The sequence below is a fragment of the Papio anubis genome, chromosome 4 (genome assembly GCF_008728515.1).
Source record: "Papio anubis isolate 15944 chromosome 4, Panubis1.0, whole genome shotgun sequence".
NCBI classification, from domain to species: domain Eukaryota; kingdom Metazoa; phylum Chordata; class Mammalia; order Primates; family Cercopithecidae; genus Papio; species Papio anubis.
This window is the reverse complement of record NC_044979.1, coordinates 28,354,586-28,380,094: the sequence shown is the minus strand read 5'-3', so window position 1 is coordinate 28,380,094 and position 25,509 is coordinate 28,354,586. Positions and strand designations below refer to the sequence as shown.

At 36.9% G+C, this 25,509-nt stretch overlaps 1 protein-coding gene across 3 annotated transcripts in view; it reads right to left on the bottom strand.

Moving 5' to 3' along the window:
• TMEM209 (transmembrane protein 209) overlaps positions 1-25,509 on the bottom strand; it is a 43,007-nt gene that overhangs the window by 13,791 nt on the left and 3,707 nt on the right. For all 3 annotated transcript variants that reach the window (XM_031665159.1, XM_017957165.2, XM_017957166.2), the window contains exons 2-9: positions 25,354-25,490; positions 25,175-25,233; positions 23,808-23,939; positions 23,125-23,366; positions 14,135-14,336; positions 6,749-6,924; positions 5,742-5,813; positions 3,202-3,298 (exon numbers count right to left, since the gene is read on the bottom strand). In XM_031665159.1, the coding sequence (XP_031521019.1) occupies positions 3,202-3,298; positions 5,742-5,813; positions 6,749-6,924; positions 14,135-14,336; positions 23,125-23,366; positions 23,808-23,939; positions 25,175-25,233; positions 25,354-25,490 (1,117 nt within the window). The remainder of the gene's footprint in view (positions 1-3,201; positions 3,299-5,741; positions 5,814-6,748; positions 6,925-14,134; positions 14,337-23,124; positions 23,367-23,807; positions 23,940-25,174; positions 25,234-25,353; positions 25,491-25,509) is intronic.

The window sequence follows — 25,509 nt, the reverse complement described above, 5'->3', positions numbered from 1 at the left end:
TGGCCCAAAGTACTTTATCTTTTTTATTGTCTATCTCATCAACTAGAATGAAAGCTTAATGAAGGCAGGGACTTTGGCCATTTTGCTCACTGCTGTATCCCCCAATGCCTAGAATAGTATTAATACTTGGCACAGATTAGGCACTCAATGTCGAAGGAATAAATGAAAGAAAGCAGTAATAGTTCATCTTAATTTGCACTATCTATATTACCTACACCCATTCCTGGCAAGGTAGCCAGATTTACACATGCAACATCCCTTCTCCTTCCCCAGAGAAGCAGCCAAACCGATTTTGGCAAATCTATAAACAACTAATATACAGAAAATTTTATAAGACATGTAGGCCGGGCGCGGTGGCTCAAGCCTGTAATCCCAGCACTTTGGGAGGCCGAGACGGGCGGATCATGAGGTCAGGAGATCGAGACCATCCTGGCTAACATGGTGAAACCCCGTCTCTACTAAAAAATACAAAAAACTAGCCGGGCGAAGTGGCGGGTGCCTGTAGTCCCAGCTACTGGGGAGGCTGAGGCAGGAGAATGGCGTGAACCCGAGAGGAGGAGCTTGCAGTGAGCTGAGATCCGGCCACTGCACTCCAGCCTGGGTGACAGAGCAAGACCCCGTCTCAAAAAAAAAAAAAAAAAAAAAAAAAAAAAAAGACATGTATAAAAAGATACACGATCATTTTCAAAATAAGTTGAATTAGAAGTTGCCCATTATGGCAGGACAAGCAGAAGCTTTTTATGGTAGTGATTTCTCTTATCATATCCTGCAAGATAATTATGCATAGAAATTTAAAAAGCAATTAAAAATTTCAAAATATCCAAACTTACTAGCAATATCCAATGTTAGGAAAAGCATTCTTATATGTGTCATGGCTGCTAAAGTACAAACTGGTATAAGCTTTTTGAAGAGATGTGTATCTTCTAAACCTTAAAATATGTCCAGATGCACTGGCTCATGTCTGTAATCCTAGCACTTTGGGAGGCCAAAGCGGAGGGTCTGCTTGAGCTCAGGAGTTCAAGACCTGCCTGGGCACCCCGTCTCTACAAAAATACAAAAATCAGCCAGGTGTGGTGGTGTGTGCCTGTAGTCCCAGCTACTTGGATGGGGCTGAGGTGGGAGGATCTCTTGAGCCCAGGAGGCTGAGGTTGTAGTGAGCCATGACAGCACCACTGTATTCCCTCTTGGGCAAAAGAGCGAGACTGTCTAGAAAACAACAACAACAACAACAATCTTAAAATATTCGTACCTACTGACACACAACTCTACTTCTAAGAAATTATCCTAAAGAAATAATTACAAATGTACACAAAGATTTAGTTAAGAGGATATTCACTGTAGCATTAATAGTAAAGGTAATTACTTAATAACTTAATAGTAAAGGTAATAGTAAAGGTAATTACTTAATAACTAAGTTATAGTATATATATTTTAGGCAATTTATATGGTACCCTAAAATTTTACCTTTAGCAGATGAGAGTTGAAAATAGGTGATGGAAAATTACTATTATTACATAGTCTTTACGCTTTATACAACTTTGTGATTAATATCTGCTAAGAGTCTTGGTCTTATATCTAGAATATAAAGAAAACATCTAGCACTCAACAAAAAGACAACCAAATTTAAAAATGGGTAAAGGAACCAAAAAGACATTTCTTTTTTTTTTTTTTGAGATGAAATCTCGAAGTCTCGCTCTTGTCCCCCAGGCTGGAATGCAATGGCGCCATCTCGGCTCACTGCAACCTCCGCCTCCCGGATTCAAGCAATTCTCCTGCCTCAGTCTCCCAAGTAGCTGGGATTACAGGCGCCTGCCACCACGCCTGGCTAATTTTGCATTTTTAGTAGAGATGGGGTTTCACCAGTTGGTCAGGCTGGTCTCGAACTGCTGACCTCAGGTGATCGGCTCGCCTCCCGCCTCCCAAAGTGCTGGGATTACAGGCGTGAGCCACCACGCCCAGCCAAAAAAGACATTTCTAAGAAGATATACAAATGACTGATAAACACATGAGATGTTCAACATCAGTAGTCATCATGGAAATGCAAATCAAAACCAAAATGAGACCATTTCACGCCTACTACAGGATGACGATAAAACATACGACAAGTGTTGCAAGGATGTGGAGAAAGCAGAACCCCATATACGCTGGTGGGAATATAAAATGGTGCAGCCAGCTGCTTTAGAAGAGTCTGGCAGTGCCTCAAAAAGTTAAGAAGTTATCGTACAGCTCAGCAATTCCATCCCTAGGTATATACCCAAGAGAAATGAAAACATAGGTCCATATAAACACTTGTATGTGACTGTTCACAGCAGCATTATTCATAATAGCCAAAAAGTGCAAAACACCTAAATGTCAATCAACTGATGAATAAGCAAAATGTAGTAGATCTATTTTGAGTATTATTCAGCAATAAAGAAAATGATGTAGCTGGGCCAAGTGGCTCACGCCTGTAATCCCAGCACTTTGGAAGGCTGAGGTGGGCAGATCACGAGGTCAGGAGATCAAGACCATCCTGGTTAACACGGTGAAGCCCCGTCTCTACTAAAAATACAAAAAAATTAGCCGGGCGTGGTGGCATGCACCTGTAGTCCCAGTTACTCGGAAGGCTGAGGCAGGAGAATAGCATGAACCCAGGAGGCGGAGCTTGCAGTGAGCTGAGATTGCACCACTGCACTCTAGCCTGGGCGACAGAGCAAAGCTCTGTCTCAAAAAAAAAAAAAAAAAAGATGTAATGATATATTTTACAACATGGACAAACCTTGAAAGCGCTACGCTCAGTGAAAGAAGTCACAGTCATGTTCATATTCTGTGATTCCATTCATACGAAATATCCACAACAGGCCTATCTATAGAGACAGAAAATAGACTGGCACTTGCAAAGGGCTGGGAGGAATGTATAGAATGGGGGGTGACTGGTAAAAGGTGGAGGGTTTCTTTTTCAGGTGATGAAATGTTTTAAAAGTGACTATGGTGATGGTTGCATAACCCAAGACTTCGGACTGTACATTTTAAATGGGTACATTATATGGTAGCTAAATTACATCCTGATAAAGCTGTCACATTAAAAAAAACAAACTAGATTACAGACATTTGGGGTTTTTCACCTCAAGGTAACAAAATAAGTCGTCTATTACAAGAAGAAGTTTTCCACTTGGTAGATTTACTAATAGAAATCCAACACTGGGCTCCGTTTCCACATACCTCCTATCTGTAGCTCTGGACAACCCATTCGTCTCATCTGTGTGCTGACAGACTCAATCTCTTGAACAAGTGGCACTAATATTGTCTCATTGATCCACTAGGAAGAAATAAGGTACAGATTTTGGATACATAATTCCAAAGTAGCTCTCAAACAATTACTTTCTTTTTTATAAGCAACTCTAAGAATTTTTTTTTACTATCTTATAGTTGAATATTAAAAGAATCATAAAGTATAGTGAAAGAGAATAAAAGTAATAGCTACCAGAAATCAAGAGATGGTTAAATAAATATGCCACTGGAGTGTAAATTAACTAAATTACATTCCTTTTTATTTTTATTTTTTTGAGACGGAGTTTCGCTCTTGTTGCCCAGGCTGGAGCGCAATGGCGCGATCTCAGCTCACTGCAACCTCCGCCTCCTAGGTTCAAGGGATTCTCCTGCCTCAGCCTCCTGAGCAGTTGGGATTACAGGCACCTGCCACCACGTCCAGTTAATTTTTTGTATTTTTAGTAGAGATGGGGTTTCACCATGTTGGCCAGGCTGGTCTTGGACTCCTGACCTCAGATGATCCGCCTGCCTTGGCCTCCCAAAGTGTTGAGATTACAGGCATGAGCTACTGCGCCCAGCAACTAAATTACATTCTTAAATAACATGTTTTTTCCATGAAAAAAAAAAAAAAAAACAACTTAGCTATATGTTAAATTTTTCTTAAAATTTTCTGATTATTATGTTTAGCTAAAAGGATAATCTTCAGTTTACATTTGTAGGGTAGCTATTCACACATTTATTAATGTAGTGTTTATATTGGTTTGCAATCAGTAAGACAGTTTTTCAAACTAACATAACTGCTTAACTCTCAGCAGGCTCACCCAATTCCCTAGCCACGTGGAAAAACAGAGACTTATTACATTTGAAACTGGCTTGTGAATATTTGAATATTACAATATTACTTTAGGACTGGGACTTTCAAATGCCTCTTCCATGGCTAATATAAACTAACGCTGGGATGTGAAAAGATTGTCTAAGGATACATCCCATCTGATTTGTGTGTTGTTATTTTGTGTGTGTGTTTGTAGCAACTTCAGTTACCACTTCTGTTTCCATGCTTTTGTTTATCCATAAAATAATGAAAAAATGTTTCCGATGAAATACGATATAAACAACTGAAATAAAAACCTTCTGGGAATTAAAAAGATTTTTTGTAATCCATGTAAGGAAGCAAATTTCGATCCACTGGCAAGACTTGAACTGAATTCACATGAAGCTATTTACAGGCTTTATCCCATTGAGTGTGATTATTCCTATGTTTTTCTGCATAAGTATTAATGTGGTTGATTACTGGGTGTTAACTAGACTCTGGTGTTATAAAATATACGGTACAGGTATAAATGTATTGCTTTAAAAAAAAATCCAAAAACTCTACATTTCATAGCACATGGTAGCCTAGGGACTTCAGATGAGGAAATGTATTTGCATTTCTTCTAAGTAGCTAATACTCCGTCTGACTAAGACTTCATATTTTAAACATGTTAGCATTTTTAGACTAGCCTATAACAGAAACTACAACAAACTCCAGTTCCAGGAGATGATTTCACTCATTTATTCTTCCAACATTTACTACATGCATCTTAATTTGCCAGCCACTCTTTGGCGGTAACGAAATCATCTAACGTATCCCAGAGAGAGGTCTAGGCCCCACCCTTATAAATTCTAATTGAGTAGGTCTAGGATTGGGTTCAGGAATTATCTGTAAAATGCCATCCGGGTTTCTGGTTCAAGAAAGTAGAACCAGTTTTTGCCCCTCTATTTTGATACCCTATTTAAATAACAGTAAAAGGGAAAAAAAACGAGCACAAGTAATTTCAAAATAGTTCTAGAAGATGCAGAGTGGATGGATGAGTGTTGAAGGATGAAACAACAGAAGTAGCAGCCCCTTCGGAAGCTAAGTGGAGCTCCATATAATGGAAGTGGAAGTCCATACGCCTAACAGAATCCAGGACATACAGGTACTAGAGAAGGTGGGAGGAAGACATGGAGTTGGAAATGGGGAACTAACTCACTCTGTATATGCAAAAGCTGGCCCAAGATTAGAGGGTTCTTCTCTAGAAAAACAGAAATCACAATCTACTTTGAAATAGCTTCAAGCATACATTGTCTTATCTAACTCTTTAAGTTTTCTGAGGGCAAGGGCCTCATTTTTGTTTCCCCTCACAATTCTAGGTACGTAAAAGGCTCCAATAGAAAAGCTCTTTGGAAAATAAAATTGAGAACTGGAAACGGGAGGATCTTAATAACTAAACATATTATTTCTTTATCTTCTCAAAACATATCAATTCACTAAATATGGAGGAAGAAAAAAATCTCATGAAAATAAATACCATACAGTAACAGTCATGTTTATCCTTACATATGTACCATTTATACTGTACCTTTATAACTGTAATATTCTAATTTATAATGAATTCTAAATGATATTCCAATAACATGCTTTGCATATTAAGAGGCACTAATATTGTCCAAAAAGTAACGTCAGAACTTACATTTCTAAATTTAGCTGTCCATGAATCCATATGATCAAGAAGTTGTCTATTCATAGCCACTCTTGCCCAAACCTATAACAATTCATGTTTAAAATGAACAATCAGTGAGGAAAAATCTTGCTAGAAATCATCATTCTTTCTCCCATCCTAAAAATATTTAATCAACTTAGAAAAAAAAATTTCCCAAACATCAATATTCATCTAATTAATATTCAGTAATTTTCTTATTACTCACTTATAAATGCTGTTCACACACAGATTTATCTTTAAAAGTTCCTTACATTGGTATGCGTAAAGAACATTTTTTTTCTTGCTTTTTTTTTTTGAGATGGAGTCTCCATCTGTTGCCCAGGCTGGAGTTCAGTGACGCAATCTCGGCTCACTGCAACCTCTGCCTCCCAGCTTCAAGTGATCCTCCTGCCTAAGCCTACTCAATAGCTGGGACTACAGGTGCATGCCACCATGCTGGGCTAATCTTTGAATTTTCAGTAGAGACAGGGTTTTTACCATGTTGGCCAGATGGTCTCTATCTCCTGACCTAGTGATCCACCCGCCTTGCACTCCCAAAGTACTGGGATTATAGGCGTGAGCCACCACACCCAGCCCATTTTTCTTGCTTTTAAGAACAAAATAAAAATTCCATATTTGGTATTAAAGTGATGAAATTACTGACAAATGTTCTAATCCAAATATATTTTAAGAGCAAGACTTCTGTATGTGTTAAGTACAATTATATACCTGAGAGCCTTTTTATAATCAATATAAAAATATGTTTCAGGCAGGGCACTAAGGTGAACTGTGTGTCATAGAGTAAAATGTATGATATAATTTAGTTTTTAGTTTTAGGTACACAAAGTAAGACAGGAGCTTTCCCACTGCTTAATGTGTGCCAGATTTATATTTCTGTCCAACAGAATGGAATATTACAGAAAATATGTTCCAGAAGTAGAACACTTTCTAGCAATGCATAAATCATAAACATTAAGTCACTTTTATTTTCCACTTACCTCTTCTGCAGCTTGTTTAGAGCTGAGATCGGCTTCATCTTTGTTAGCACATGGGGCCTGAGACCTACAGGCAAGCTGATACTGAAACTTCTTTAAAGTTTGTGCATAATCCCCCATAGAACGACTGTAGTTCCAGAAAGTAGGACTGCTGGAAGGAGAGGTAGAATCTGGGCTCCCTAGAATTGATTGTGAAGATAAACAGTATCAGTGTGTTGTAGCAATTCTGACATCTAGAGTTAACACTTGTATCTAGGCAACGCCAATCCAGGAATCAGAAGACCAACCCTCAAGGAGATTCTCTTCTCCCTAACATAATTTTCTCTTTAGAGAACACAGTCGGCTTGTGATTAAAAATTTAAAACAGTATTTTCTAGGCCGTATCACTTTAAGAGTTATAAGAACAATAAGCAGTCAAAAGGAATCTGTCTAGTTTTGTTGAAAAATTAAGCTCGTTTCACTCTCTAAGACTTTTAAATCATTTAGTAAGAAACAAACAAATTTCTTTAGGAAATAAATAGGCTAAGCAAGTTCTTTGTTTGAAGTTTGTAGAAGCTCCTTCTGAATGGGATAACTATAGCCTCCTACTAAAAGATTACTCTCCTGGTAACAGGCTAAACTTATTTGTCCCTGTACTTTACTGTTTTATTTAACAGCCTGTGGTAATTCCTGAGTTGTATTAAAAGACTATCTGATGGTTATCCTTCTAAATTTATAAATTTACTTTTAAGATATGTAAAAAAAAGTTATATTTAGGAATGTACTCCTACAGAGGCCTCTGAACCAGGATACTCATCACACTTCAGGGTTATAGTTTTTGTCTGTTTTCCCAAATAGAATTGAGTTCCTTGAAAGCAGGAAGCATTTTCTTTTTCCCAGCATCTAGCATAGCGCCTAAATAAATAAGCAAGTTTTTGACATTTATATGGTATTTATAAAGGGCTTATATTTTCAGAGTTTAACTGATATAAAAAATATCAATTGGTACTTTATACCCTCAAACAAAACTCATAAATAGAAACAAGTTTTTTTTTTTTTTTTAATCTTAGCAGAATTCTGAAAGGAATGACTGGAAAATAACAAAACTCATTTTCCTTATGTTTACAGGCACAAAGAATTAGAAATCATCAAAGGGATATGCAGCAATATTTCAATTCATCAAAATTTTGAAGGTTAGCTAGTAGGAGCGTTGGTGAATGTCGTATGTTTCATCCTGGCATAAAAAGCTACATATAGTAAAGAAACATCACACTTTGTATGAAATAATGGCAAAACTGACTTTAGGAATGAATTAATGTTAAGAAAAGCAGTTGCCAACCAACACAAATGATTTAATAAATAGAGAACAGAAATGGAAAGAAACATGGTCATAACAGAGCATAAAGTTATCCTATTTTGATTAATCACTGCGATTATTAACTTTAAGAAACATAAGTTTTCTATGAAAAAACCTGTATTTGAGAAAAATTTCATTGAAGATTGGCTTTAGACAATGAATAGAAATAGTAAGTTCTAGTACCTCTGGGCATTAGTCAAAGCAAAGAAAAAATGTACATAGCAAGTAATGACAAAACAGGCCTTTCCATGATGCATACCACCACCACCACAATAGCACACAATCTACAGCTGGAGAACCTCAAAAAACTAAGAGTCAAAGCACGTGGAGATTTGGAAATCTGGCAACACAGCAAACCAGACAACCTAAAACATCTCCCACCATAAATGTCTAAAAATATTTATTAAATAAAATACGTTCTTTAGGCAGGTGCGCGGTGGCTCACGCCTGTAATCCCAGCACTTTGGGAGGCCAAGGTGGGCAGATCACTTGAGGTCAGGAGTTCGAGACAAGCCTGGCCAACATGGTGAAACCCCGTCTCTACTACAAATACAAAAATTAGCCAGGTGTGGTGGCGCACGACTGTAATCCCAGCTACTTAGGAGGCTAAGGCAGAATTGCTTGAACCCAGGAAGCAGGGGTTTCAGTGAGCCGAGATCACCCCATTGCACACCAGCCTGAGCAACAGAGCTAGACTCCATCTCAAAAACAAAAAAAACCTCAATCTCAAAAACAAAAACAAAATTATTAAAAAGAATAATGGAGCTTGCAAAAAAGTAAGGCTATGAATAGCCAATGGTTAAAAATGAAAAGAGAATTAAAAATCAAAATAGCCTGTAAGAGGATGCTGTGGCTGCTCTAAAGAATTTTGTAGGCCTTGAGAAATCTATTAGCTTGGAATTCATTGCCCAAGTGGGAAATGGAGATAAGGATTTGGGCCCATAAGAGGTAGAGAGTTGGGCTGACACCTTTCTCCTACCCCTAGTCCCTGCTGCTGGTAGAGGACCAGGAATCTCAAAGGGCCACATTCTGAGTAGATAAGAAAAAAATCTGTTCAATGGGACCAGGAGATAATGAAAGCTTGTCTGTCATAGGTTGTTGGGAGATTTAAAAAAAAAAAGAAAAAGCACCCCGAGATTTAAAAATCATAGATATATCTTCACATGGGTTTAGAGTGCCCATTTATATTACCTGTGAGGTCCAGGAATCTCCAAGCTTAGAAATTACTTAAGTTAGCTCAAAGTCAATAATACTCCTAAAGCACCTGACAGAGGCAAATACAAGACAGCTAGGAAGAGACAAAGCTTCCATCCAGCCAAGATAAACTTACCAGAAACAAACAGAAATTACATCAAATACAAGGAAACAAGCCTCCAGGCATAAGAACTAACAAGACAAAAATGGTGAGTATTTAACCTCCAAGAACTTTAGATAATTGAACTATTGGACAAATAACTTTAAAAAAGTGTGTTTAAGCAACAGAGACAGAAAAAGGAACTGAAAACATAAGAATAAAAAATATTCTACAAAAACCTGGCATATTTGAAAAGAACCAAATAAAACTATAAAATGAAAACAAGTGGCTGAAATTAAAAAACTCAATGAATTAGTTAAATAACAGTTTAGACATTACTAAAGAAAGAGCTGATGAGTCCACAATGACTAAACCAAAAAAGTTGGGGTGGGGGTAAAACAGAACGCTCTTCTTTAGAGAAGAATGCCCAACTATGAAATGCACAAATAAATAATTAGAAAATCTCCACTTTAGCCAGGCGTGGTGGCTCACACCTGTAATCCCAGCACTTTGGGAGGCCAAGACGGGAGGATCACGAGGTTGAGAGATCGAGACGATCCTGGTTAACACGGTGAAACCCCATCTGTACTAAAAATTCAAAAAATTACCCAGGCGTGGTGGCGGGCGCCTGTAGTCCCAGCTACTTAGGAGGCTGAGGCAGGAGAATGGTGTGAACCTGGGAGGCGAAGCTTGCAGTGAGCCGAGATCGCGCCACTGCACTCCAGCCTGGGAGACACAGCGAGACTCTGTCTCAAAAAAAAAAAAAAAAAAAAGAAAGAAAGAAAATCTCCACTTTATAATCACCACTTTATCAAGGGCAAGGATCATCAATACATGCTAAAATCACTGGGTAAAATGCTGTTATAGAAACAGGACATAAAGGGAAAATCATGAAGAAATCCAGTTGCTATCACCTTAACCAAGTGATCCAATTTTATTACACATCACCGACAGAGACAAAGCAGCATCACGCATCTCCTGATGTCATACACTGAAAAGGACATGCCACCACCTATGTTGTATTCTTGCCAGAAAATAATATTTAAACGGAATCTAATAGTAACAAAATGATGAAACAAATCTGAATTTTCAAAACAATAGCCTGGTGTCTTCAAAATGTAAATGTCATAAAAGAAAAAAAGAAAACAAAACAAAAACCCCCACACAACCCAAACTATCCAAATGGTTTAGATTTAAGGGGACAACAGAAGCACAAGTAAATGCAGTATGTGATACCTGACTGGATCCTGCATCAGTAAAAAAAAAAAAAAAGCACTATAAGGGTCAGTATTAGGTCAACTGGGGAAATGTGAATATGAACACTTGTAGTATTTTAAGCATGACAATCACATTGTAGTTATTTGGTTTTTTCCTTTGAGACGGAGTCTCGCTCTGTCACCCAAGCTGGAGTGCAGTGGTAAGATCTTGGTTCACTGCAACCTCTGCCTCTCGGGTTCCAGTGATTCTCCTGCCCCAGCCTCCAGAGTGGCTGGGATTACAGGCTCGCGTCACCAAGCCCGGCTAATTTTTTAGTAGAGGCAGGGTTTCATCATGTTGGTCAAGCTGGTCTGATCATGAGGCTCCTGACCTTGTGGTCCACCTGCTTCGGGCTCCCAAAGTACTGGGATTACAAGTGTGAGTCACTGTGCCCAGCTCATATTGTAGTTAGAAAGGAAAATGTCTTGTTCTTAGGAGATGCATGTGAAATACTCAGGAATGAAGTGGCAGGATGCCTGCAACTTCCTTTCAAATGATTCAGCAAGAAAGTGTGCATGAGAGAGAGAATATGAGGGCTGGTTTTTTACTACTGGAGAAAGTTACAAATATGAAAAGTGGGGAGGACAGAATAAACTGTATAGCTGGACTGGAATTAGAAATAACATTATAAACTCATGGTTTTTTAAAAACAGACAGAATAATACATATAGATGTGTGTGTGTACATATATCGGTGTATGGGTCTATACAAATATTTCCTAGAGGACCTGGAATAATGATACCTCAATAACAACAGTGTGCCCAGTGCCCAGATATTAATTTCTAAGTATCGTTCTCCATTAAAAGGAATCAGGGCTCTTAGAGAAACAGACTGACTCTGGAGCTAGCCAGGGACAACACAAAATGAGCCTGACATTTTGTGGTACTGGAAAGGTGGTAGGGGTGGGGGGATTAGCTCAAAGAATGATGGTATCATGTCAAAAGAACAGAGAAGTCAGCTTACAGAGCATCCCACTAGCCCAATCTGGGACAACCTAATCATCAACATAAGTGATATGATTAGGGAGAAGAAACCTTTATCTTATAGAATACCAAGAAATAAATGTAAGAGGTGGCTACACAATAATGTAAATGTACTTACCACCACTTAATTAAACACTTAAAATTGCTAATATTGGGCCAGGCACGGTGGCTCATGGCTGTAATTCCCAGTACTTTGGAGGCTGAGGCAGGCAGATCACCTGAGGTCAGGAGATGGAGACCATCCTGGCCAACATGGTGAAACCCCGTGTCTACTAAAAACAGAAAAATTAGCCAGGCATGGTGGCAGACGCCTGTAATCCCAGCTACTTGGGAAGCTGAGGCAGGAGAATCGCTTGAACCTGGGAGGCAGAGGTTGCAGTAAGCTGAGATCTACCACTGCACTCCAGCCTGGGCGACAGAGCAAGACTCCATCTCAAAAAAAAAAAAAAATGGTTAATATTGTAAATTTTATGTATACTGTATTAGTTAAAAAAAAAAAGAAAAATGTTAAAGGAATAAATAAACATAGGAAAAATGATGAAATTGGAAAGCCCCATGACAACCAACATAGTAATAATTTTGAAAATAATCTTAAAAGGATGTTAGAACTAGTAAGTCAAAGTTTGATGGGGTCAGGCACAGTGGCTTACGCCTGTAATCCCAGCATTTTTGGAGGCCAAAGTGGGTGGGTTGTGTGAACTTAGGAGTTTGAGACCAGCCTGGGCAACATGGCAAAACTCTGTCTCTACTAAAAACACAAAAATTCGCATGGCATGGTGGCATGCATCTGTAGTCCCAGCTACTCAGGAGGATGAGGTGGGAGAGGCACCTGAGCCCTGAATTCAAGGCTGCAGTGAGCCAAAATTATACCACTGCAATACAGTGAGACCTATTCTCAAAAAAAAAAAAAAAAAAAATTTGATGGGGACCAAATATTTATGTAGTTTTAGATAAGTAGCTTCCCACAAAATACTTATTAATCATTTATTAATTTGCACAAAATACTTAATTTTCGAAAACCTATGGGCACAGAAGGGCTAACAGAATAGGGATAGAGATACCAGACAGATACTAACCAAAAAGAAATTAATATAGATGTGTCAATGTCAGACAAAATAGACTTTAAGGCAAAAAGCCTAAGAGATAAAGATAAAAGGCATAATTCACCAGAATGATATTCACAATTCTGAATTTACATGCATTTAACATAATCTCGTATGTATATTTAGCAAATCTGACAGAATTGTGAGAAAACACTTAATGGAAGACAATCAATGGGAGCTTTTGGCATACTTTCTTACCAACCAATAGATCAGGCAGATAAAAATTAGTAAGATAAAGAATTTAAGAATACCATCAAGAAGTGTGACAGTGAACAAATATAGAGGCCCAAATTTAGAGACTCTGCATTCTGTTCAACATACCAAAGCCATTTACAGAAAAGTGATCACATGGTAGACCTAAAAGCAAGTCTCAAACGAATAAACACAAAATTGATAGGTACAGATCAGATTCTCTAACCACAGTAAAATTAACTTAGGAGGAAAAAAAGGTAACCAAGCCTTTTCAGGCTTGAAAATTAAAAGCAACACCAATAACACTTCCAAACAACAATAATATTACTTCTAAATAGCTCCTACTGGGTCAAAGAATAAAAGTGAAGTCAGAAAATATCTAGGTATTACAAAGATGTGCCAAGGATACATAGGTTCTTCGTATTATACTCTGTATTAAAGTTTCAGTAGACCCAAAATATTTCAAATTCTTTTTAACAAGCATGTATCAAAAATAAGAAGATAATACTGACTGGTTTCTGTAACATCTGTGGCACTTTCAGGCAAAATGAAATTAAAAATCACTGGTGAGACTTCAAGCGACACAAAGAGCCATGGTCCAATAACCGGCTTCCTTAGTAGCGCCTAATATGCTTTCCATGAAAGTTCCTGACAGGGAAAAATCATTACTCAGTTCAATAACCTAATTTGGTTTCAAATAATTGACTCTGTAATAATCAAATCCACCCCAAACAGATTAAGATCTGCTAACACTCTTTCCCAAGGTAAACTATAGGCTTTCAGGAAATACTAAAACGCAAGTTTTAAAATGTTCTGAAAAACAGCAGCGCTTCTCAAGTGAATACATGCTCTCTCTTTCAGCCTGCTCTGCCACACCAACCTTCCAAAGGACTACCTGAAAAGAGACAGCTATAATTTGAGTAAGTTTACTATGCACTGCTTCAAAACATTATTTTGTAGCCTCAACTTTAAATAGAAATTGTAACTTACATTATACAAAAAAGCTTTCAATCTTATTGTAGGTTCAAGATTTCTTAGTTTAGTTATATTTCACTTCTTAAATTGTGAACTTAATTCTAACTGTGTAAAATTATGTTACATATAAAGTAAAAAAAGTGCTAACAAAGTATGTTAGTATGGATATTAAAATAATGAAAATAATAGGTTAAGGATTAAGTGACACCAAAAATAGGTATAGTAGATATAAAGAAAATATATATGTACCCAGCTTAACCCTATGCTGTTTCTCTTCTTCACTTCTAAGAAAAGTATCCAAAGTCCGTAGGTCGGTCATGTAGTCTTCTTTGTCAGTAGGTGAGTTGTAGACGGTAGGTGAAGAACGGTAGCGAGATCTCAATCCACTGCTTTCTACTGGTCCAACAGTGGTAGGGTATGAAGAAGGAGGAGAGGGGCTAAAGCTCGCCAACTATACAAAATAAAAGATCTTTACGTTATTTTTCTTTAATTGAAATACATTTTGTTTTGGTTTTTGACTTAAGTAAAACATCTGGTAGAATGGCAAAAATCTACAACACTGACAACATCAAATGCTGATGAGGTTGTGGAACAACAGAATCTCTCATTCTTTGCTGATGGGAATGCAAAATGCTACAGCCACTTTGAAACCCAGTTTGGCAGTTTCTTACAAAAGTAAATATTCTCTTACCATACGATCTAGTAATTGTGCTCCTTAGTGTTACCCAAGGAGTTGAAAACTTACATCCACACACAAACCTGTACGTTTATGGCAGCTTTATAATAGCCAAAACTTGGAAGCAACCAAGATGCCCTTCAGTAGGTGAATGAGTAAATAAACTGGCAAAATTAGGTAATGGAGTATTACTCAGCACTAAAAAGAAGTGAGCTGGGCACGGTGGCTCACACCTGTAATCCCAGCACTTTGGGAGGCTGAGGCGGGAGGATCATCTGAGGTCGGGAGTTTGAGACCAGCCTGACCAACATGGAGAAACCCTGTCTCTACTGAAAATACAAAATCATCCGGGCGTGGTGGCTCACGCCTATAATCCCAGTTACTCGGGGGGCTGAAGCAAGAGAATCGCTTGAACCTGGGAGGTGGAAGTTGTAGCGAGCTGAGATCACGCCATTGCACTCCAGCCTGGACAACAAAAGCAAAACTCCGTCTCAAAGAAGAAAAAAAAAAAAAAAGAAGTGAGCTCTCCAGCTACGAAAAGACATACAGGAATCTTAAAATGCATATTGTTAAGTGAAAGAAGCCAATCCGAAAAGCTACACAGGTATGAGTCTAAGTACATGACACTCTAGAAAAGGTAAAACTATGGCAGCAATAAAAAAATAAAAAAAAAACAGTGGTTAACAGGAATTTGGAGGAAAAGAAGAATGAGTAAGTGGTACAGATTTTTTATTCTGTATGATACTATAATTGTGAACACATCATTACATATTTGTCCAAACCCATAGAACGTACAACACCAAGAGTGAACCCTAATGTAACCTATGCACTTAGGGTGATAATGACGTATCAATGCAGGTTCATCAGCTGTAAGAAAGATACCACTGTGAGGGGGTATACTAATCATCGGGGAGGCTATGCGTGTTAGGACAGGGATTACACGAGATCTCTTGACTTTGCTGTGAACCCAAAACTGCTCTAAAAAATAAAGTCCATCAAAAAAAAAAAAAAAAAAGTAACTCAAGGAGCCTAGGAGTTAGAGGCTACAGTGAGCCATCACCGTGCCGCTGCATTCCAGCCTGGGTGATAGAGCAAGACCCTGTCTCTTAAAAAAAGAAGTAACACATGCATATTTTTAAAAATAGAAAGTATAAATAAAATAACATCTGTAATTTTGCCACCCAGAGATAATATAATCCTTTTTCATATTTTATGTATTTTAAAATCTCTAAAATATACACAGCTTTGTCAATGTTATGATGAAGATAGCTGTACATAAATCTTTGAATGTCTGATGGCTTCCCTTAACAGATTCCTAAAAACTGAAATTATTTGGTGAAAGCATATTAACAGTTACTTGATATACAAGAATTTTAAAATCTGGACATTTAATTTGCATTTCCCTATATTTATGATGTTAAACACTTAAAAAATACAATTACTAGTCACTTGGATTACTTATTTAAATGTTTACTCAAGTACATTTACAATTTTTTTCTATTGGGGTCTTATGATCACTTTATATTAGCTTGCAACAAGTTAAAGATTAATCAGTCTTGTAATTGTTTAATGCTGTTTGAAAATAAAAATGTTAATCCTCTTCCACACAGATTTCTTTTATTTTTAAAATTAACATATTACATCCTTATATACACTATATCTGGGCTATTATTGCATTAATTGGCCTATTTTTGCCTAGAGGCCATAATATTTCACTTATTAAGTTTTAATGTCTATGGGGAAGTATCCTGTTACTCAAAATTTTCTTGGCTCATTTGTTTTTCTTTATTAACTTAAAAATCAATGAGTAACTTGCATAAATCTATTTTTAAAAAATGGTAGACTGGGACTAATTAGAATTGCATACACCTTATACATTAGCATGTAGGGAGAAAATCTTTATAACAGTATCTTTTTATCCAAGCACATTTTCTCTCTCTTCATCTAGCATCTCTTATATTTCTTGGCAATATTTTGGCCCCACTTCTAAAGCTCAATCTTGGGATCTTATGTTTTTAAATCAATTATGAAAGGAATTTGGAAACCCCTATAGATCTAACTAAATAATGCTGGCATATATATAACTGTAAGCTATTGATTTTCGATATTTACCGTGTATCCAGCCACTTAACCAAAGTTTTTAATACGAAAATGGATGTTTTTAGGAAACAGCTTTTCAAACTTTAGGTTTTAAATGAACTCCTGAATATAATGTATTAATAGATTTCTTGCATTGCTAGGATAAACTTTACCTGGTTATCAATTATTCCTTAAAGGTTATTTTGAAAAGAAGAAAAAAAAGTTGTTAATTTCTGTGAATTCAAACCATTATTTAGTTTACAACTTTCACATTGTCCTATTTATTTTTAAGTTTTTTTGGTTTGTTTTTTACAGATCCCAGGGGGAACTATTTTGTGCTTTAAGTTTTATTACATTCTATAAAGTAAAATAGGTAGTGGTGTTCTTATCTTTTCTGTATTTGGTAATAATTCGTATTGAATACCAAGTATTTAGGCAATCATTATATATGTCAGGCAATGTGCTAATTATGCTTAATACATACATTGTCTTATTTTATCTTTTCAATAACAGGTACACATGATTACTATATTCGTCTTATGAGTTTACATAACTTGCTGAAGATCATATCAGGATTTCAATCCTGTTTTCTAACTCAAGTTGATGCTAACAAGTTGTTTTACTGGATCAGAATTAGCTGTTCATAGGCCAGCAAAATATTAATAACTTTTAGAAGATGGGTAAAAGATACACAGGAGTTCACTATATTAAAACTGGTCACTTCACTTTTGTGAGTTTGAGATTTTCCATAATAAAAAGTCTATAAAGTAACTGTGTCTTCAAAGTTTAAAAGAACTCAATAATAAAACTTAAGGGCCCTACAGTCTTCTGGGGATGTATGTGATGTATCGTTTTTAAATTTTCTCTCTCATTTTGGTTTTCTACTTCTTAGCCAATTTTTGGCTTTTTTTTTTTTTTCCAAGAAAAGTAATGTATTTCATTAACTTTTCTAAGTTATTAGTTTGGCTCAACAGACACTGATGTAGCATCTATATTCCATGTACTGGGCTAAGGAAACAAAGATGAATAAAAACACATAATCCTGTGCTCAAGAGGGTTACAGTCTAGAGGGAAAAAAGTGAACATTATTATAGACTGAATGTCTGTGTCTTCCCCAAATTCGTATGTTGGAGCCCTACCCCCCAATGTGGCTGTTTTTGAAGTAAGGGGGTCATAAGCCTAAGTGAGGTCATTGGAGTGGGGCCTTGTTCTGACAGGCTCAGTGTCCTTACACGAAGAGATACCAGAAAAGGCATGGGAGGGCAAAGTGGCTGTCCGTAAACCACAAAGAGCCCTCACCAGAAGCCAAACTGGCAGGGACCTTGATCTCAGGCTTCTAGCATTCAGAACTATGAGAAAATAATTTCTGTCAGGCCACAAAGCCTGTGGCATTTTTTAATGGCAGCCCAAACAGACTAATACAAGCAACTATTTTAAAATACTATGCTTTGTTTGATATATCATTATGCAAATATTCTAAGGTAGGAATGTAAGTAGCTACAAACCATGGTATGGGGCCAGGTGTGGTGGCTCATGCCTGTAATCCCAGCACTTTGGGAGGCTGAGGCAGGAAGACTGCTTGAGTCAAGACGTTTGAGACCAACCCAGGCAACATAGCAAGACCCCATCTCTACCAAAACAAACACACACCATAGAGTGTTTCCTCAAAAAATTAAAAATAGATATATAAACTCTACTTCTTAATATATACCCCAAAGAACTGAAAGCAGGGACTCAAACAGATAAGCTGTACAGCCTTGTACACTGCAGCATTCACTCTTCACAAAAGCCAAAAGGTAGAAGCCATCAATATATGAGTGGATAAACAAAATGTGGTGTATACATACAATAGAGTATTATTCAGCCTTAAAAAGGAAGGGAATTATAACACATGCTACAACATGGATGAACCCTGAGGACATTATGCTAGTGAATAAGCCAGTTAAAGGACAAATACTGTATGATTCCACTTAAATGATGTACTTAAAGAGTATCAAATTCAGAGAGACAGAATAGTGGTTGCCAGAGACTTAGGGGATGGAAAAAGAGAGTTAACTGTTTTCAATGGGCACATTGTTTCAGCGGGGAGATGAAAAGTTCTAGAGACGATGATGGTGACAGTTGCACAGTTTGAATGCATTTAACGCTACTGAACTATGCACTTAAAAATGGTATGTTTTATCACCATTAAACAAACAAAGGATGATGTTAAGAGTGTTTTCAGCAGAGAGAATAACTTAAAAGATGAGTAACAACACAGAGACATGAAACGTTATGGTAATAGCTATTCTCTGCTCTTACCATAAAATGTAAAAATATTCATTTTGGTTTAAACTTCTCTATATCCTTTTCTAAATCTTCCATTTCAATTTCTCCTTAAGTCTATGTCTTATTTGCCCTGCTGATTTGACAGATTTGTCTATTTTATGGGATTTCCCATGCACACAGAAAAAAGCTCTTAGATAATAATTCATTAACATTTGCTTTTATCATTTTAAAAATAGCTTTATTGAGATATAAATTCACATACCACACAATTCACTCACGTAAAGTGCACAACTCAATGTGTTTTAGTATATTCACAGGATTATAAAGCCATTACAATCAATTTCAGAACATTCTTTTCCTTCCTCCTACTAAAAAAGAACTGATCAGATATCAATCTCCTTTTCTCCTTCCTTTCCACCCCAACTTTAGATAACCACTAATCTTCCTGTCTTTATAGATTTGCCCACTCTGAACATTTCATATAACTATAATCATACAATATGTGGTCTTTTGTGACTGGCTTCTTTCATTAGCATAGTGTTTTCAGGACTCATCCACGTTGTACCATATATCTATCATTTTTTCTGTATCCTCCTTGTTATAATTTTATAATTTTGACCTGAATTCTTAGTACATCTATTTTTATTTTTTAAAACAAAAATGGGCACAGCGAGGTGGCTCATGCCTGTAATCCCAGCACTTTGGGAGGCCGAAGTGGGTGGATCATTCGAGGTCAAGAGTTGGAGATCAGCCTGGCCAACATGGTGAAACCCCATCTCTACTGAAAATAAAAAAATTAGCTGGGCATGCTGGCGGGTGCCTGTAATCACAGCTACTCAGGAGGCTAAGGCAGGAGAACTGCTTGAACCCAGAGGTGGAGGCTGCAGTGAGCTGAGGTCGCACCACTGCACTCCAGCCTGGGCGATAAGAGTGAAACTCTGTCTCAAAAACCCCCCCCCCAAAAACAAAAATAAAAACATTTAAGGTTAAGAATTTACCACTGCATATAGCTTTTACTATATCCATAAATTCTGATACTGAAGCATTCTTGTTTTCCTAATTTTAATTTAACCTAATAATTTGGTGAGTATTTAAAAATATTTTAGTGGTATTTTTCAAACCTTTATTTTTAATTTCTAGTTTTCTTTTTGTTTTGGTCAGAAAATACAACATGTTCAATTCCATGACTATCTCAAATAGAATGGCACAATATTCAATAGTGTTCTTATGGAGGTTCTTATTAAATTTTATTGCTCCCATCTTTTGTGTCCTTATTTGTTGCCTACTTTATCAGACATTGATAATGCTAAAGTCTTCCAATACAATTGTGTGTATTGATTTCATTTTTCTAAAGGTTTTTGCTTTACATTTTATGATGCTGTATTATTCAATATACAAGGATTGGGATTGTAACTATTTCATCTTATGTATTATTTCTTCCATCAACTTAAAATGACCTTTTGTCTCATATAATTCTTACTCCTCTGAAGTTATACATTGTTAATACTACCACCTTATTTTTATGTTTTCCTGATATGCCTTTGTCACCTTTACTTTCTTTCTTTTTTTTTTTTTTTGAGACGGAGTCTCGCTCTGTCGCCCAGGTTGGAGTGCAGTGGCACAATCTCGGCTCACTGCAAGCTCTGCCTCCAGGGTTCACGCCATTCTCCTGCCTCAGCCTCCCAAGTAGCTCGGACTACGAGCGACCACCACCATGCCCGGCTAAGTTTTTGTATTTTGTTTAGTAGAGACGGGGTTTCACCGTGTTAGCCAGGATGGTCTCGATCTCCTGACCTTGTGATCTGCCCGCCTCAGCCTCCCAAACTGCTGGGATTACAGGCGTGAGCCACCGTGCCCGGCCGTCACCTTTACTTTCTTTTGATATTTTCCTGATACATCTTTTAAGATTTAAAAAAAGAAAGATTACTAAGGTTAAAAAAAACTCATTTCATTATTTTTCCCCTCAAATTTGTAAATATAAAGATATACAAGGCAAAAGAAATGACTGGAAAAGAGTAGGTACAAAGGGAGAGTTAATGTAAGAAAAAAATTATTTCTTTAAAAATAAAAATCATACTTGATATTTTGGTGTTGTCACTTCTTTTGTACAAATAGAACATAAGCTTGATTTATCTGTTTTTGAATCAAAAATGCAATAGTATTTGACATTTTTTGTTCTAACAGTCCACAATGAAACTGCTACACACAACACTAAAAACACAGCAAGTGAACAGAATCACCCAGAAGACTCTAATACGCAAAATCATATGTAATACAAAGGAAGCTCCAAGTCAATTAAAGGTAAAAATAATTTATGATATTGGGACAACTAGTTATCAATTTTAGCATAAAATAAAAATGAGTAAAATTATCATCTTATACTATAGTGGGGGAGAAATCAATTCTGAAAGTGAGAAAATTTCTAAACTTAAAAACAGCAAACCACAAGGAGATAAACAGATAAGACTATTAAACATTTAAAGTTTCTGTATATACATATATTTTACACTCTATAATTAAATAGCAACCCAAGAAAAAATATCAGATTATACAGACCCAAAAGACAAGTGAGTAAAGAACGAGAACTTCCTGATTTAGCTATGTGGCTTTGAAAGAAATCTTTGTTAAAAGTTACAATAGACTATTGTCATGTTTCTTTTCTTTTCTTTTTTTTTTTTTGAGACGGAGTCTTGCTCTGTTCCCCAGGCTGGAGTGCAGTGGCCCAATCTTGGCTCACTGCAAGCTCTGCCTCCTGGGTTCAGGCCATTCTCCTGCCTCAGCCTCCCGAGTAGCTGGGACTACAGGCGCCCGCCACCATGCCCGGCTAGTTTTTTGTATTTTTTAGTAGAGACGGGGTTTCACTGTGTTAGCCAGGATGGTCTTGATCTCCTAACCTCGTGATCCGCCCGCCTCGGCCTCCCAAAGTGCTGGGATTACAGGCATGAGCTACCACGCGCAGCCTGTCATGTTTCTTATTAGCAGAGATTCATTTTTTTTTTTTAAATTAACTTGATGGTCAAGAGTGAGGTAAAACAAATTCTCTTCTACATTTCTGTGACAATGTAAATTGGTACAATTCTTTTGGATAGACACTCCCATCCCAAATTTATCAAGAATTTTATGTACAGGGCTATTTAGTACACATTAAAAAGTTTTTAAAAAATGAAAATGACTTAAATATTCAAGAGTAAATTATGGTATATCCATTAGATGAGTATTAAATAGCCATTAAACAGATTATTTTTGTGTGGCAGGACTATAATAATTTTCCTTCTATTTTACTTTTCCAATTTTCTATAAGGATCATTTAGTATTACCTTGTGAAAAACTATTTTTAAGTCACATTTACCTATGAGTTATGAATTTTCACTACATATATACTTTTTCATAAAAATTTAACTTGTACAAACTGTTCAAAATTCTATTACCTGCCAAAATTAATTTTAATATCAGATAACCAGTAGTATGGAATTTCGTTACAAATAAATATGTAAATGGATAAGGGCAGACAGTGTGTCGGTTTCATCTCCAGAGACTCTTCTTTTAACTAGCAGCTATAGAGATGTCAGTCCAACACAGTAGCGACAGCATCTGAAATGACTACTCTTCTTTCAATGCCCCTTTTATATGAATAGTTTTATGCCTCAGGAAGGAGTCATAATTTCAATTTGTCAATCCAGTTTCTATTAATCCTAAAAATTAGAACAAAATTTCACATTACTGTGGGAGTGGGAATGAAGGTTCCCACTATTCCATGGAAAGTGTCCATACTCAAGATTAATTTGTACTCATTGGGAAAAAAAAAACCAACTATGTGACAATCCCAGTTTCTAGCTTAGAAGACACTCCAACATGATAAAACACACTAAAACTCTAAAAGGATATACAAAGGCCTCACATGAAGAAGGAAAGAGGGAAAACATGAGTAAAAGCAACCAAAGTAAAAAATCATGGTTTCAAACGACTTCTGAAAGATCGTAGATGGTGAACCTAAGTTTGTTATCTCTGCAAATGCTCATTTTTTCTGTTTAAGACGTTGTGTTTGAGATACTGTGTTTTTTTTAAAACCAGATATTCTTGGTTTTTAAATGGGTGTTCTGGGCAAGTCAAGTCTCAGTTTGCTCATTGATAAAATAAGTTTTGACTCATTAGGTGATTTTTAGTATACCTCCCAATTCTAAAATAATGTGACTAGACAAGAGAAGAGAGTCATTACCTTATTATAACCACTGACAGGTGAGTAGGTCACTCCAGGGCTGTAAGAACCACTGCCACCTGAGGACAGACCTTGCAGCTGAGGACTGTAACCAGTCATACAGCTGGTGGTGAACTTGGGACTGGTACTGGGTGAACGAGATGGGCTATAACTCAACACACTCTGACCCTGAATTGAAGGGGAAGGTGGAGCGGGAGGGATTTGGGTTGCTGCCAGATCATGTGGAGGAGTAGTCTGTACAACTAGAAGGAAAAAAAAAAGCAACATATGTGTATGTACATACAAATAAAATTATATGAAAATATATTTAAGCAACTAAGTCTTTTTCTTCAGGGAAAAAAGTTAACAGAGTTACTTGGTTGTTAAATCACAGAATGTATTATTACCAAAGGACACAAATTAGGTGTTTATCATTTCCAGAGTGCAAAATCAGAAACTGGTTTCAACTCAGCAAGTCAGTCATTTAATTTTAATTGCACCTGAACAATGGAACAAACTTGCATGAAATAGTTGACCGTATACAAGAAGGAATGATAATCATTGGTCATAAGACAATTTATTGTATCCTGCTTAAGATAGCTGATGTCCCTTCCAGCTCTGAGTCTACGAAATGGGAAAATTAAATTGAGAAAGATTTATTGTCAACCTTTTCCCCACCTTTGCAAGAGATGTAAAACACTCACCAGCAGTTTTCAACCCTAAAAGCGTTTGCTGTCCAGGACTAACAACCAGACTTGTTGGTGCCACAGTATATTTGAAATATCTCCAAAAATCAAATAAGGCATTAAGGCTGAAGAGAGATGCAAGAGCAAGCTCTGGAAGAGAACAATTTTTTTTTTTTTTAATAAAAGGGGGGTGAGGAGGGCATTTATTGGAGAACACAAAAACCTTCTATACTTAGCGAACTAACTAAAATTACCTTCTTATTCTTACCTTCTTATTCCTCATAAAAACTGTAATTTAATGAATGTCTATTATCTGTAGGGCAGCTGGGCATGGTGGCTCACGTCCATAATCTCAGCACTTTGGGAGGCTGAGGCAAGAGGATCACCTAAGGTCAGGAGTTCGAGACCAGCCTGGCCAACATAGTGAAACCCCATCTCTACTAAAAATATAAAAATTAGCCAGGTGTGGTGGCACACACCTGTGGTCTCAGCTACTTGGGAGGTTGAGGCAGGATAATTGCTTGAACCTGGGAGGTGGAGGTTGCAGTGAGCTGAGATCCTGCCACTATACTCCAGCCTGGGTGATGGAGCGAGACTCCTTCTCAAAATAAATAAATAAATAAATAAATAAATAAATAAGTGTAGGTCATTTACTAGTGAGTTTCAAAATTTCAAAATAGCACTAATCCTAGCAACCCTGTACAGTAAATATTTTCACCTTCATTTTAAATATAAACCAACACTCATTCAGAAGCCAAGTGACTCTTACAAGAGTATAGAGTTAGTTAGTGAAGCCATGATTCTAACTGAGGTCTGCTGATCGCAAATCCCTTGCTCTCCCAACATGGCACACTATCTCCCTGTAAAAGACTTTAGATTAATGAAATTAATTTTATGAATTTTATTTTACATCCATAAAGACTGTTTATACCCAAGGACTATGGAAGAGCAGACAAGAAGAGAGGAAAGAATGTGAAAACTGAGGAAGGCATCAATGGAGCAGAAATCTGGGCTGGTCTTGAAAGGTAGAAAGGTAGAGACGCAGAAAGGGCATTTCAGGAGAGTAACAAAAACAAATCTCACTAACCGCTAAACTTATTTTTCTTCACAGAACTCATAATTACCTGAAGTGTTGTTTATTAATTTGATTGTCTAAGAGAACGTTCCTTTCATAATAGCAGGGTTTTACCTTGCTCCCTTTCTGCTGTATTCCCAGTTTTTACAACCCAGCAGGCAGGCAAATACTTGTTGAATAAGGAAATGTATACTAAGCTGAATTAAACCTAAAGGCAGTTTTTCACTGGTAAATGTATACTAAGCTGAATTAAACCTGAAAGTAGTTTTTCATTGGTAAATGTAAGTTACAGTGAAAATTAATTACTTACCAATATACCAGAGGGGCCAGTATGTCACATTGTAATATGAACTAATCAATTTTCCAGTCCTGAAAAAAAATTAGAAAGGCTTTCCAATGAACTTAAAAACACCAAAAATCAAAAACAAACACAAAAATCTGTGGAACCAGCTTCTTAAATTTTCACTTTTTTTGGGCTGCTTCACTTACATTTCAGTATATATCATTCCAGCCATAGATACATTTAGGAGTCCCCAGGCTAAGACCACTTTTCTAGCCTCTGTTTCTTTTCTCATCTTGATGGTTCTGTCAATAAGGGAAGCACTAGGGTGTGCCTCCCCCTGCATCTATGAAAAAAACAAAAAG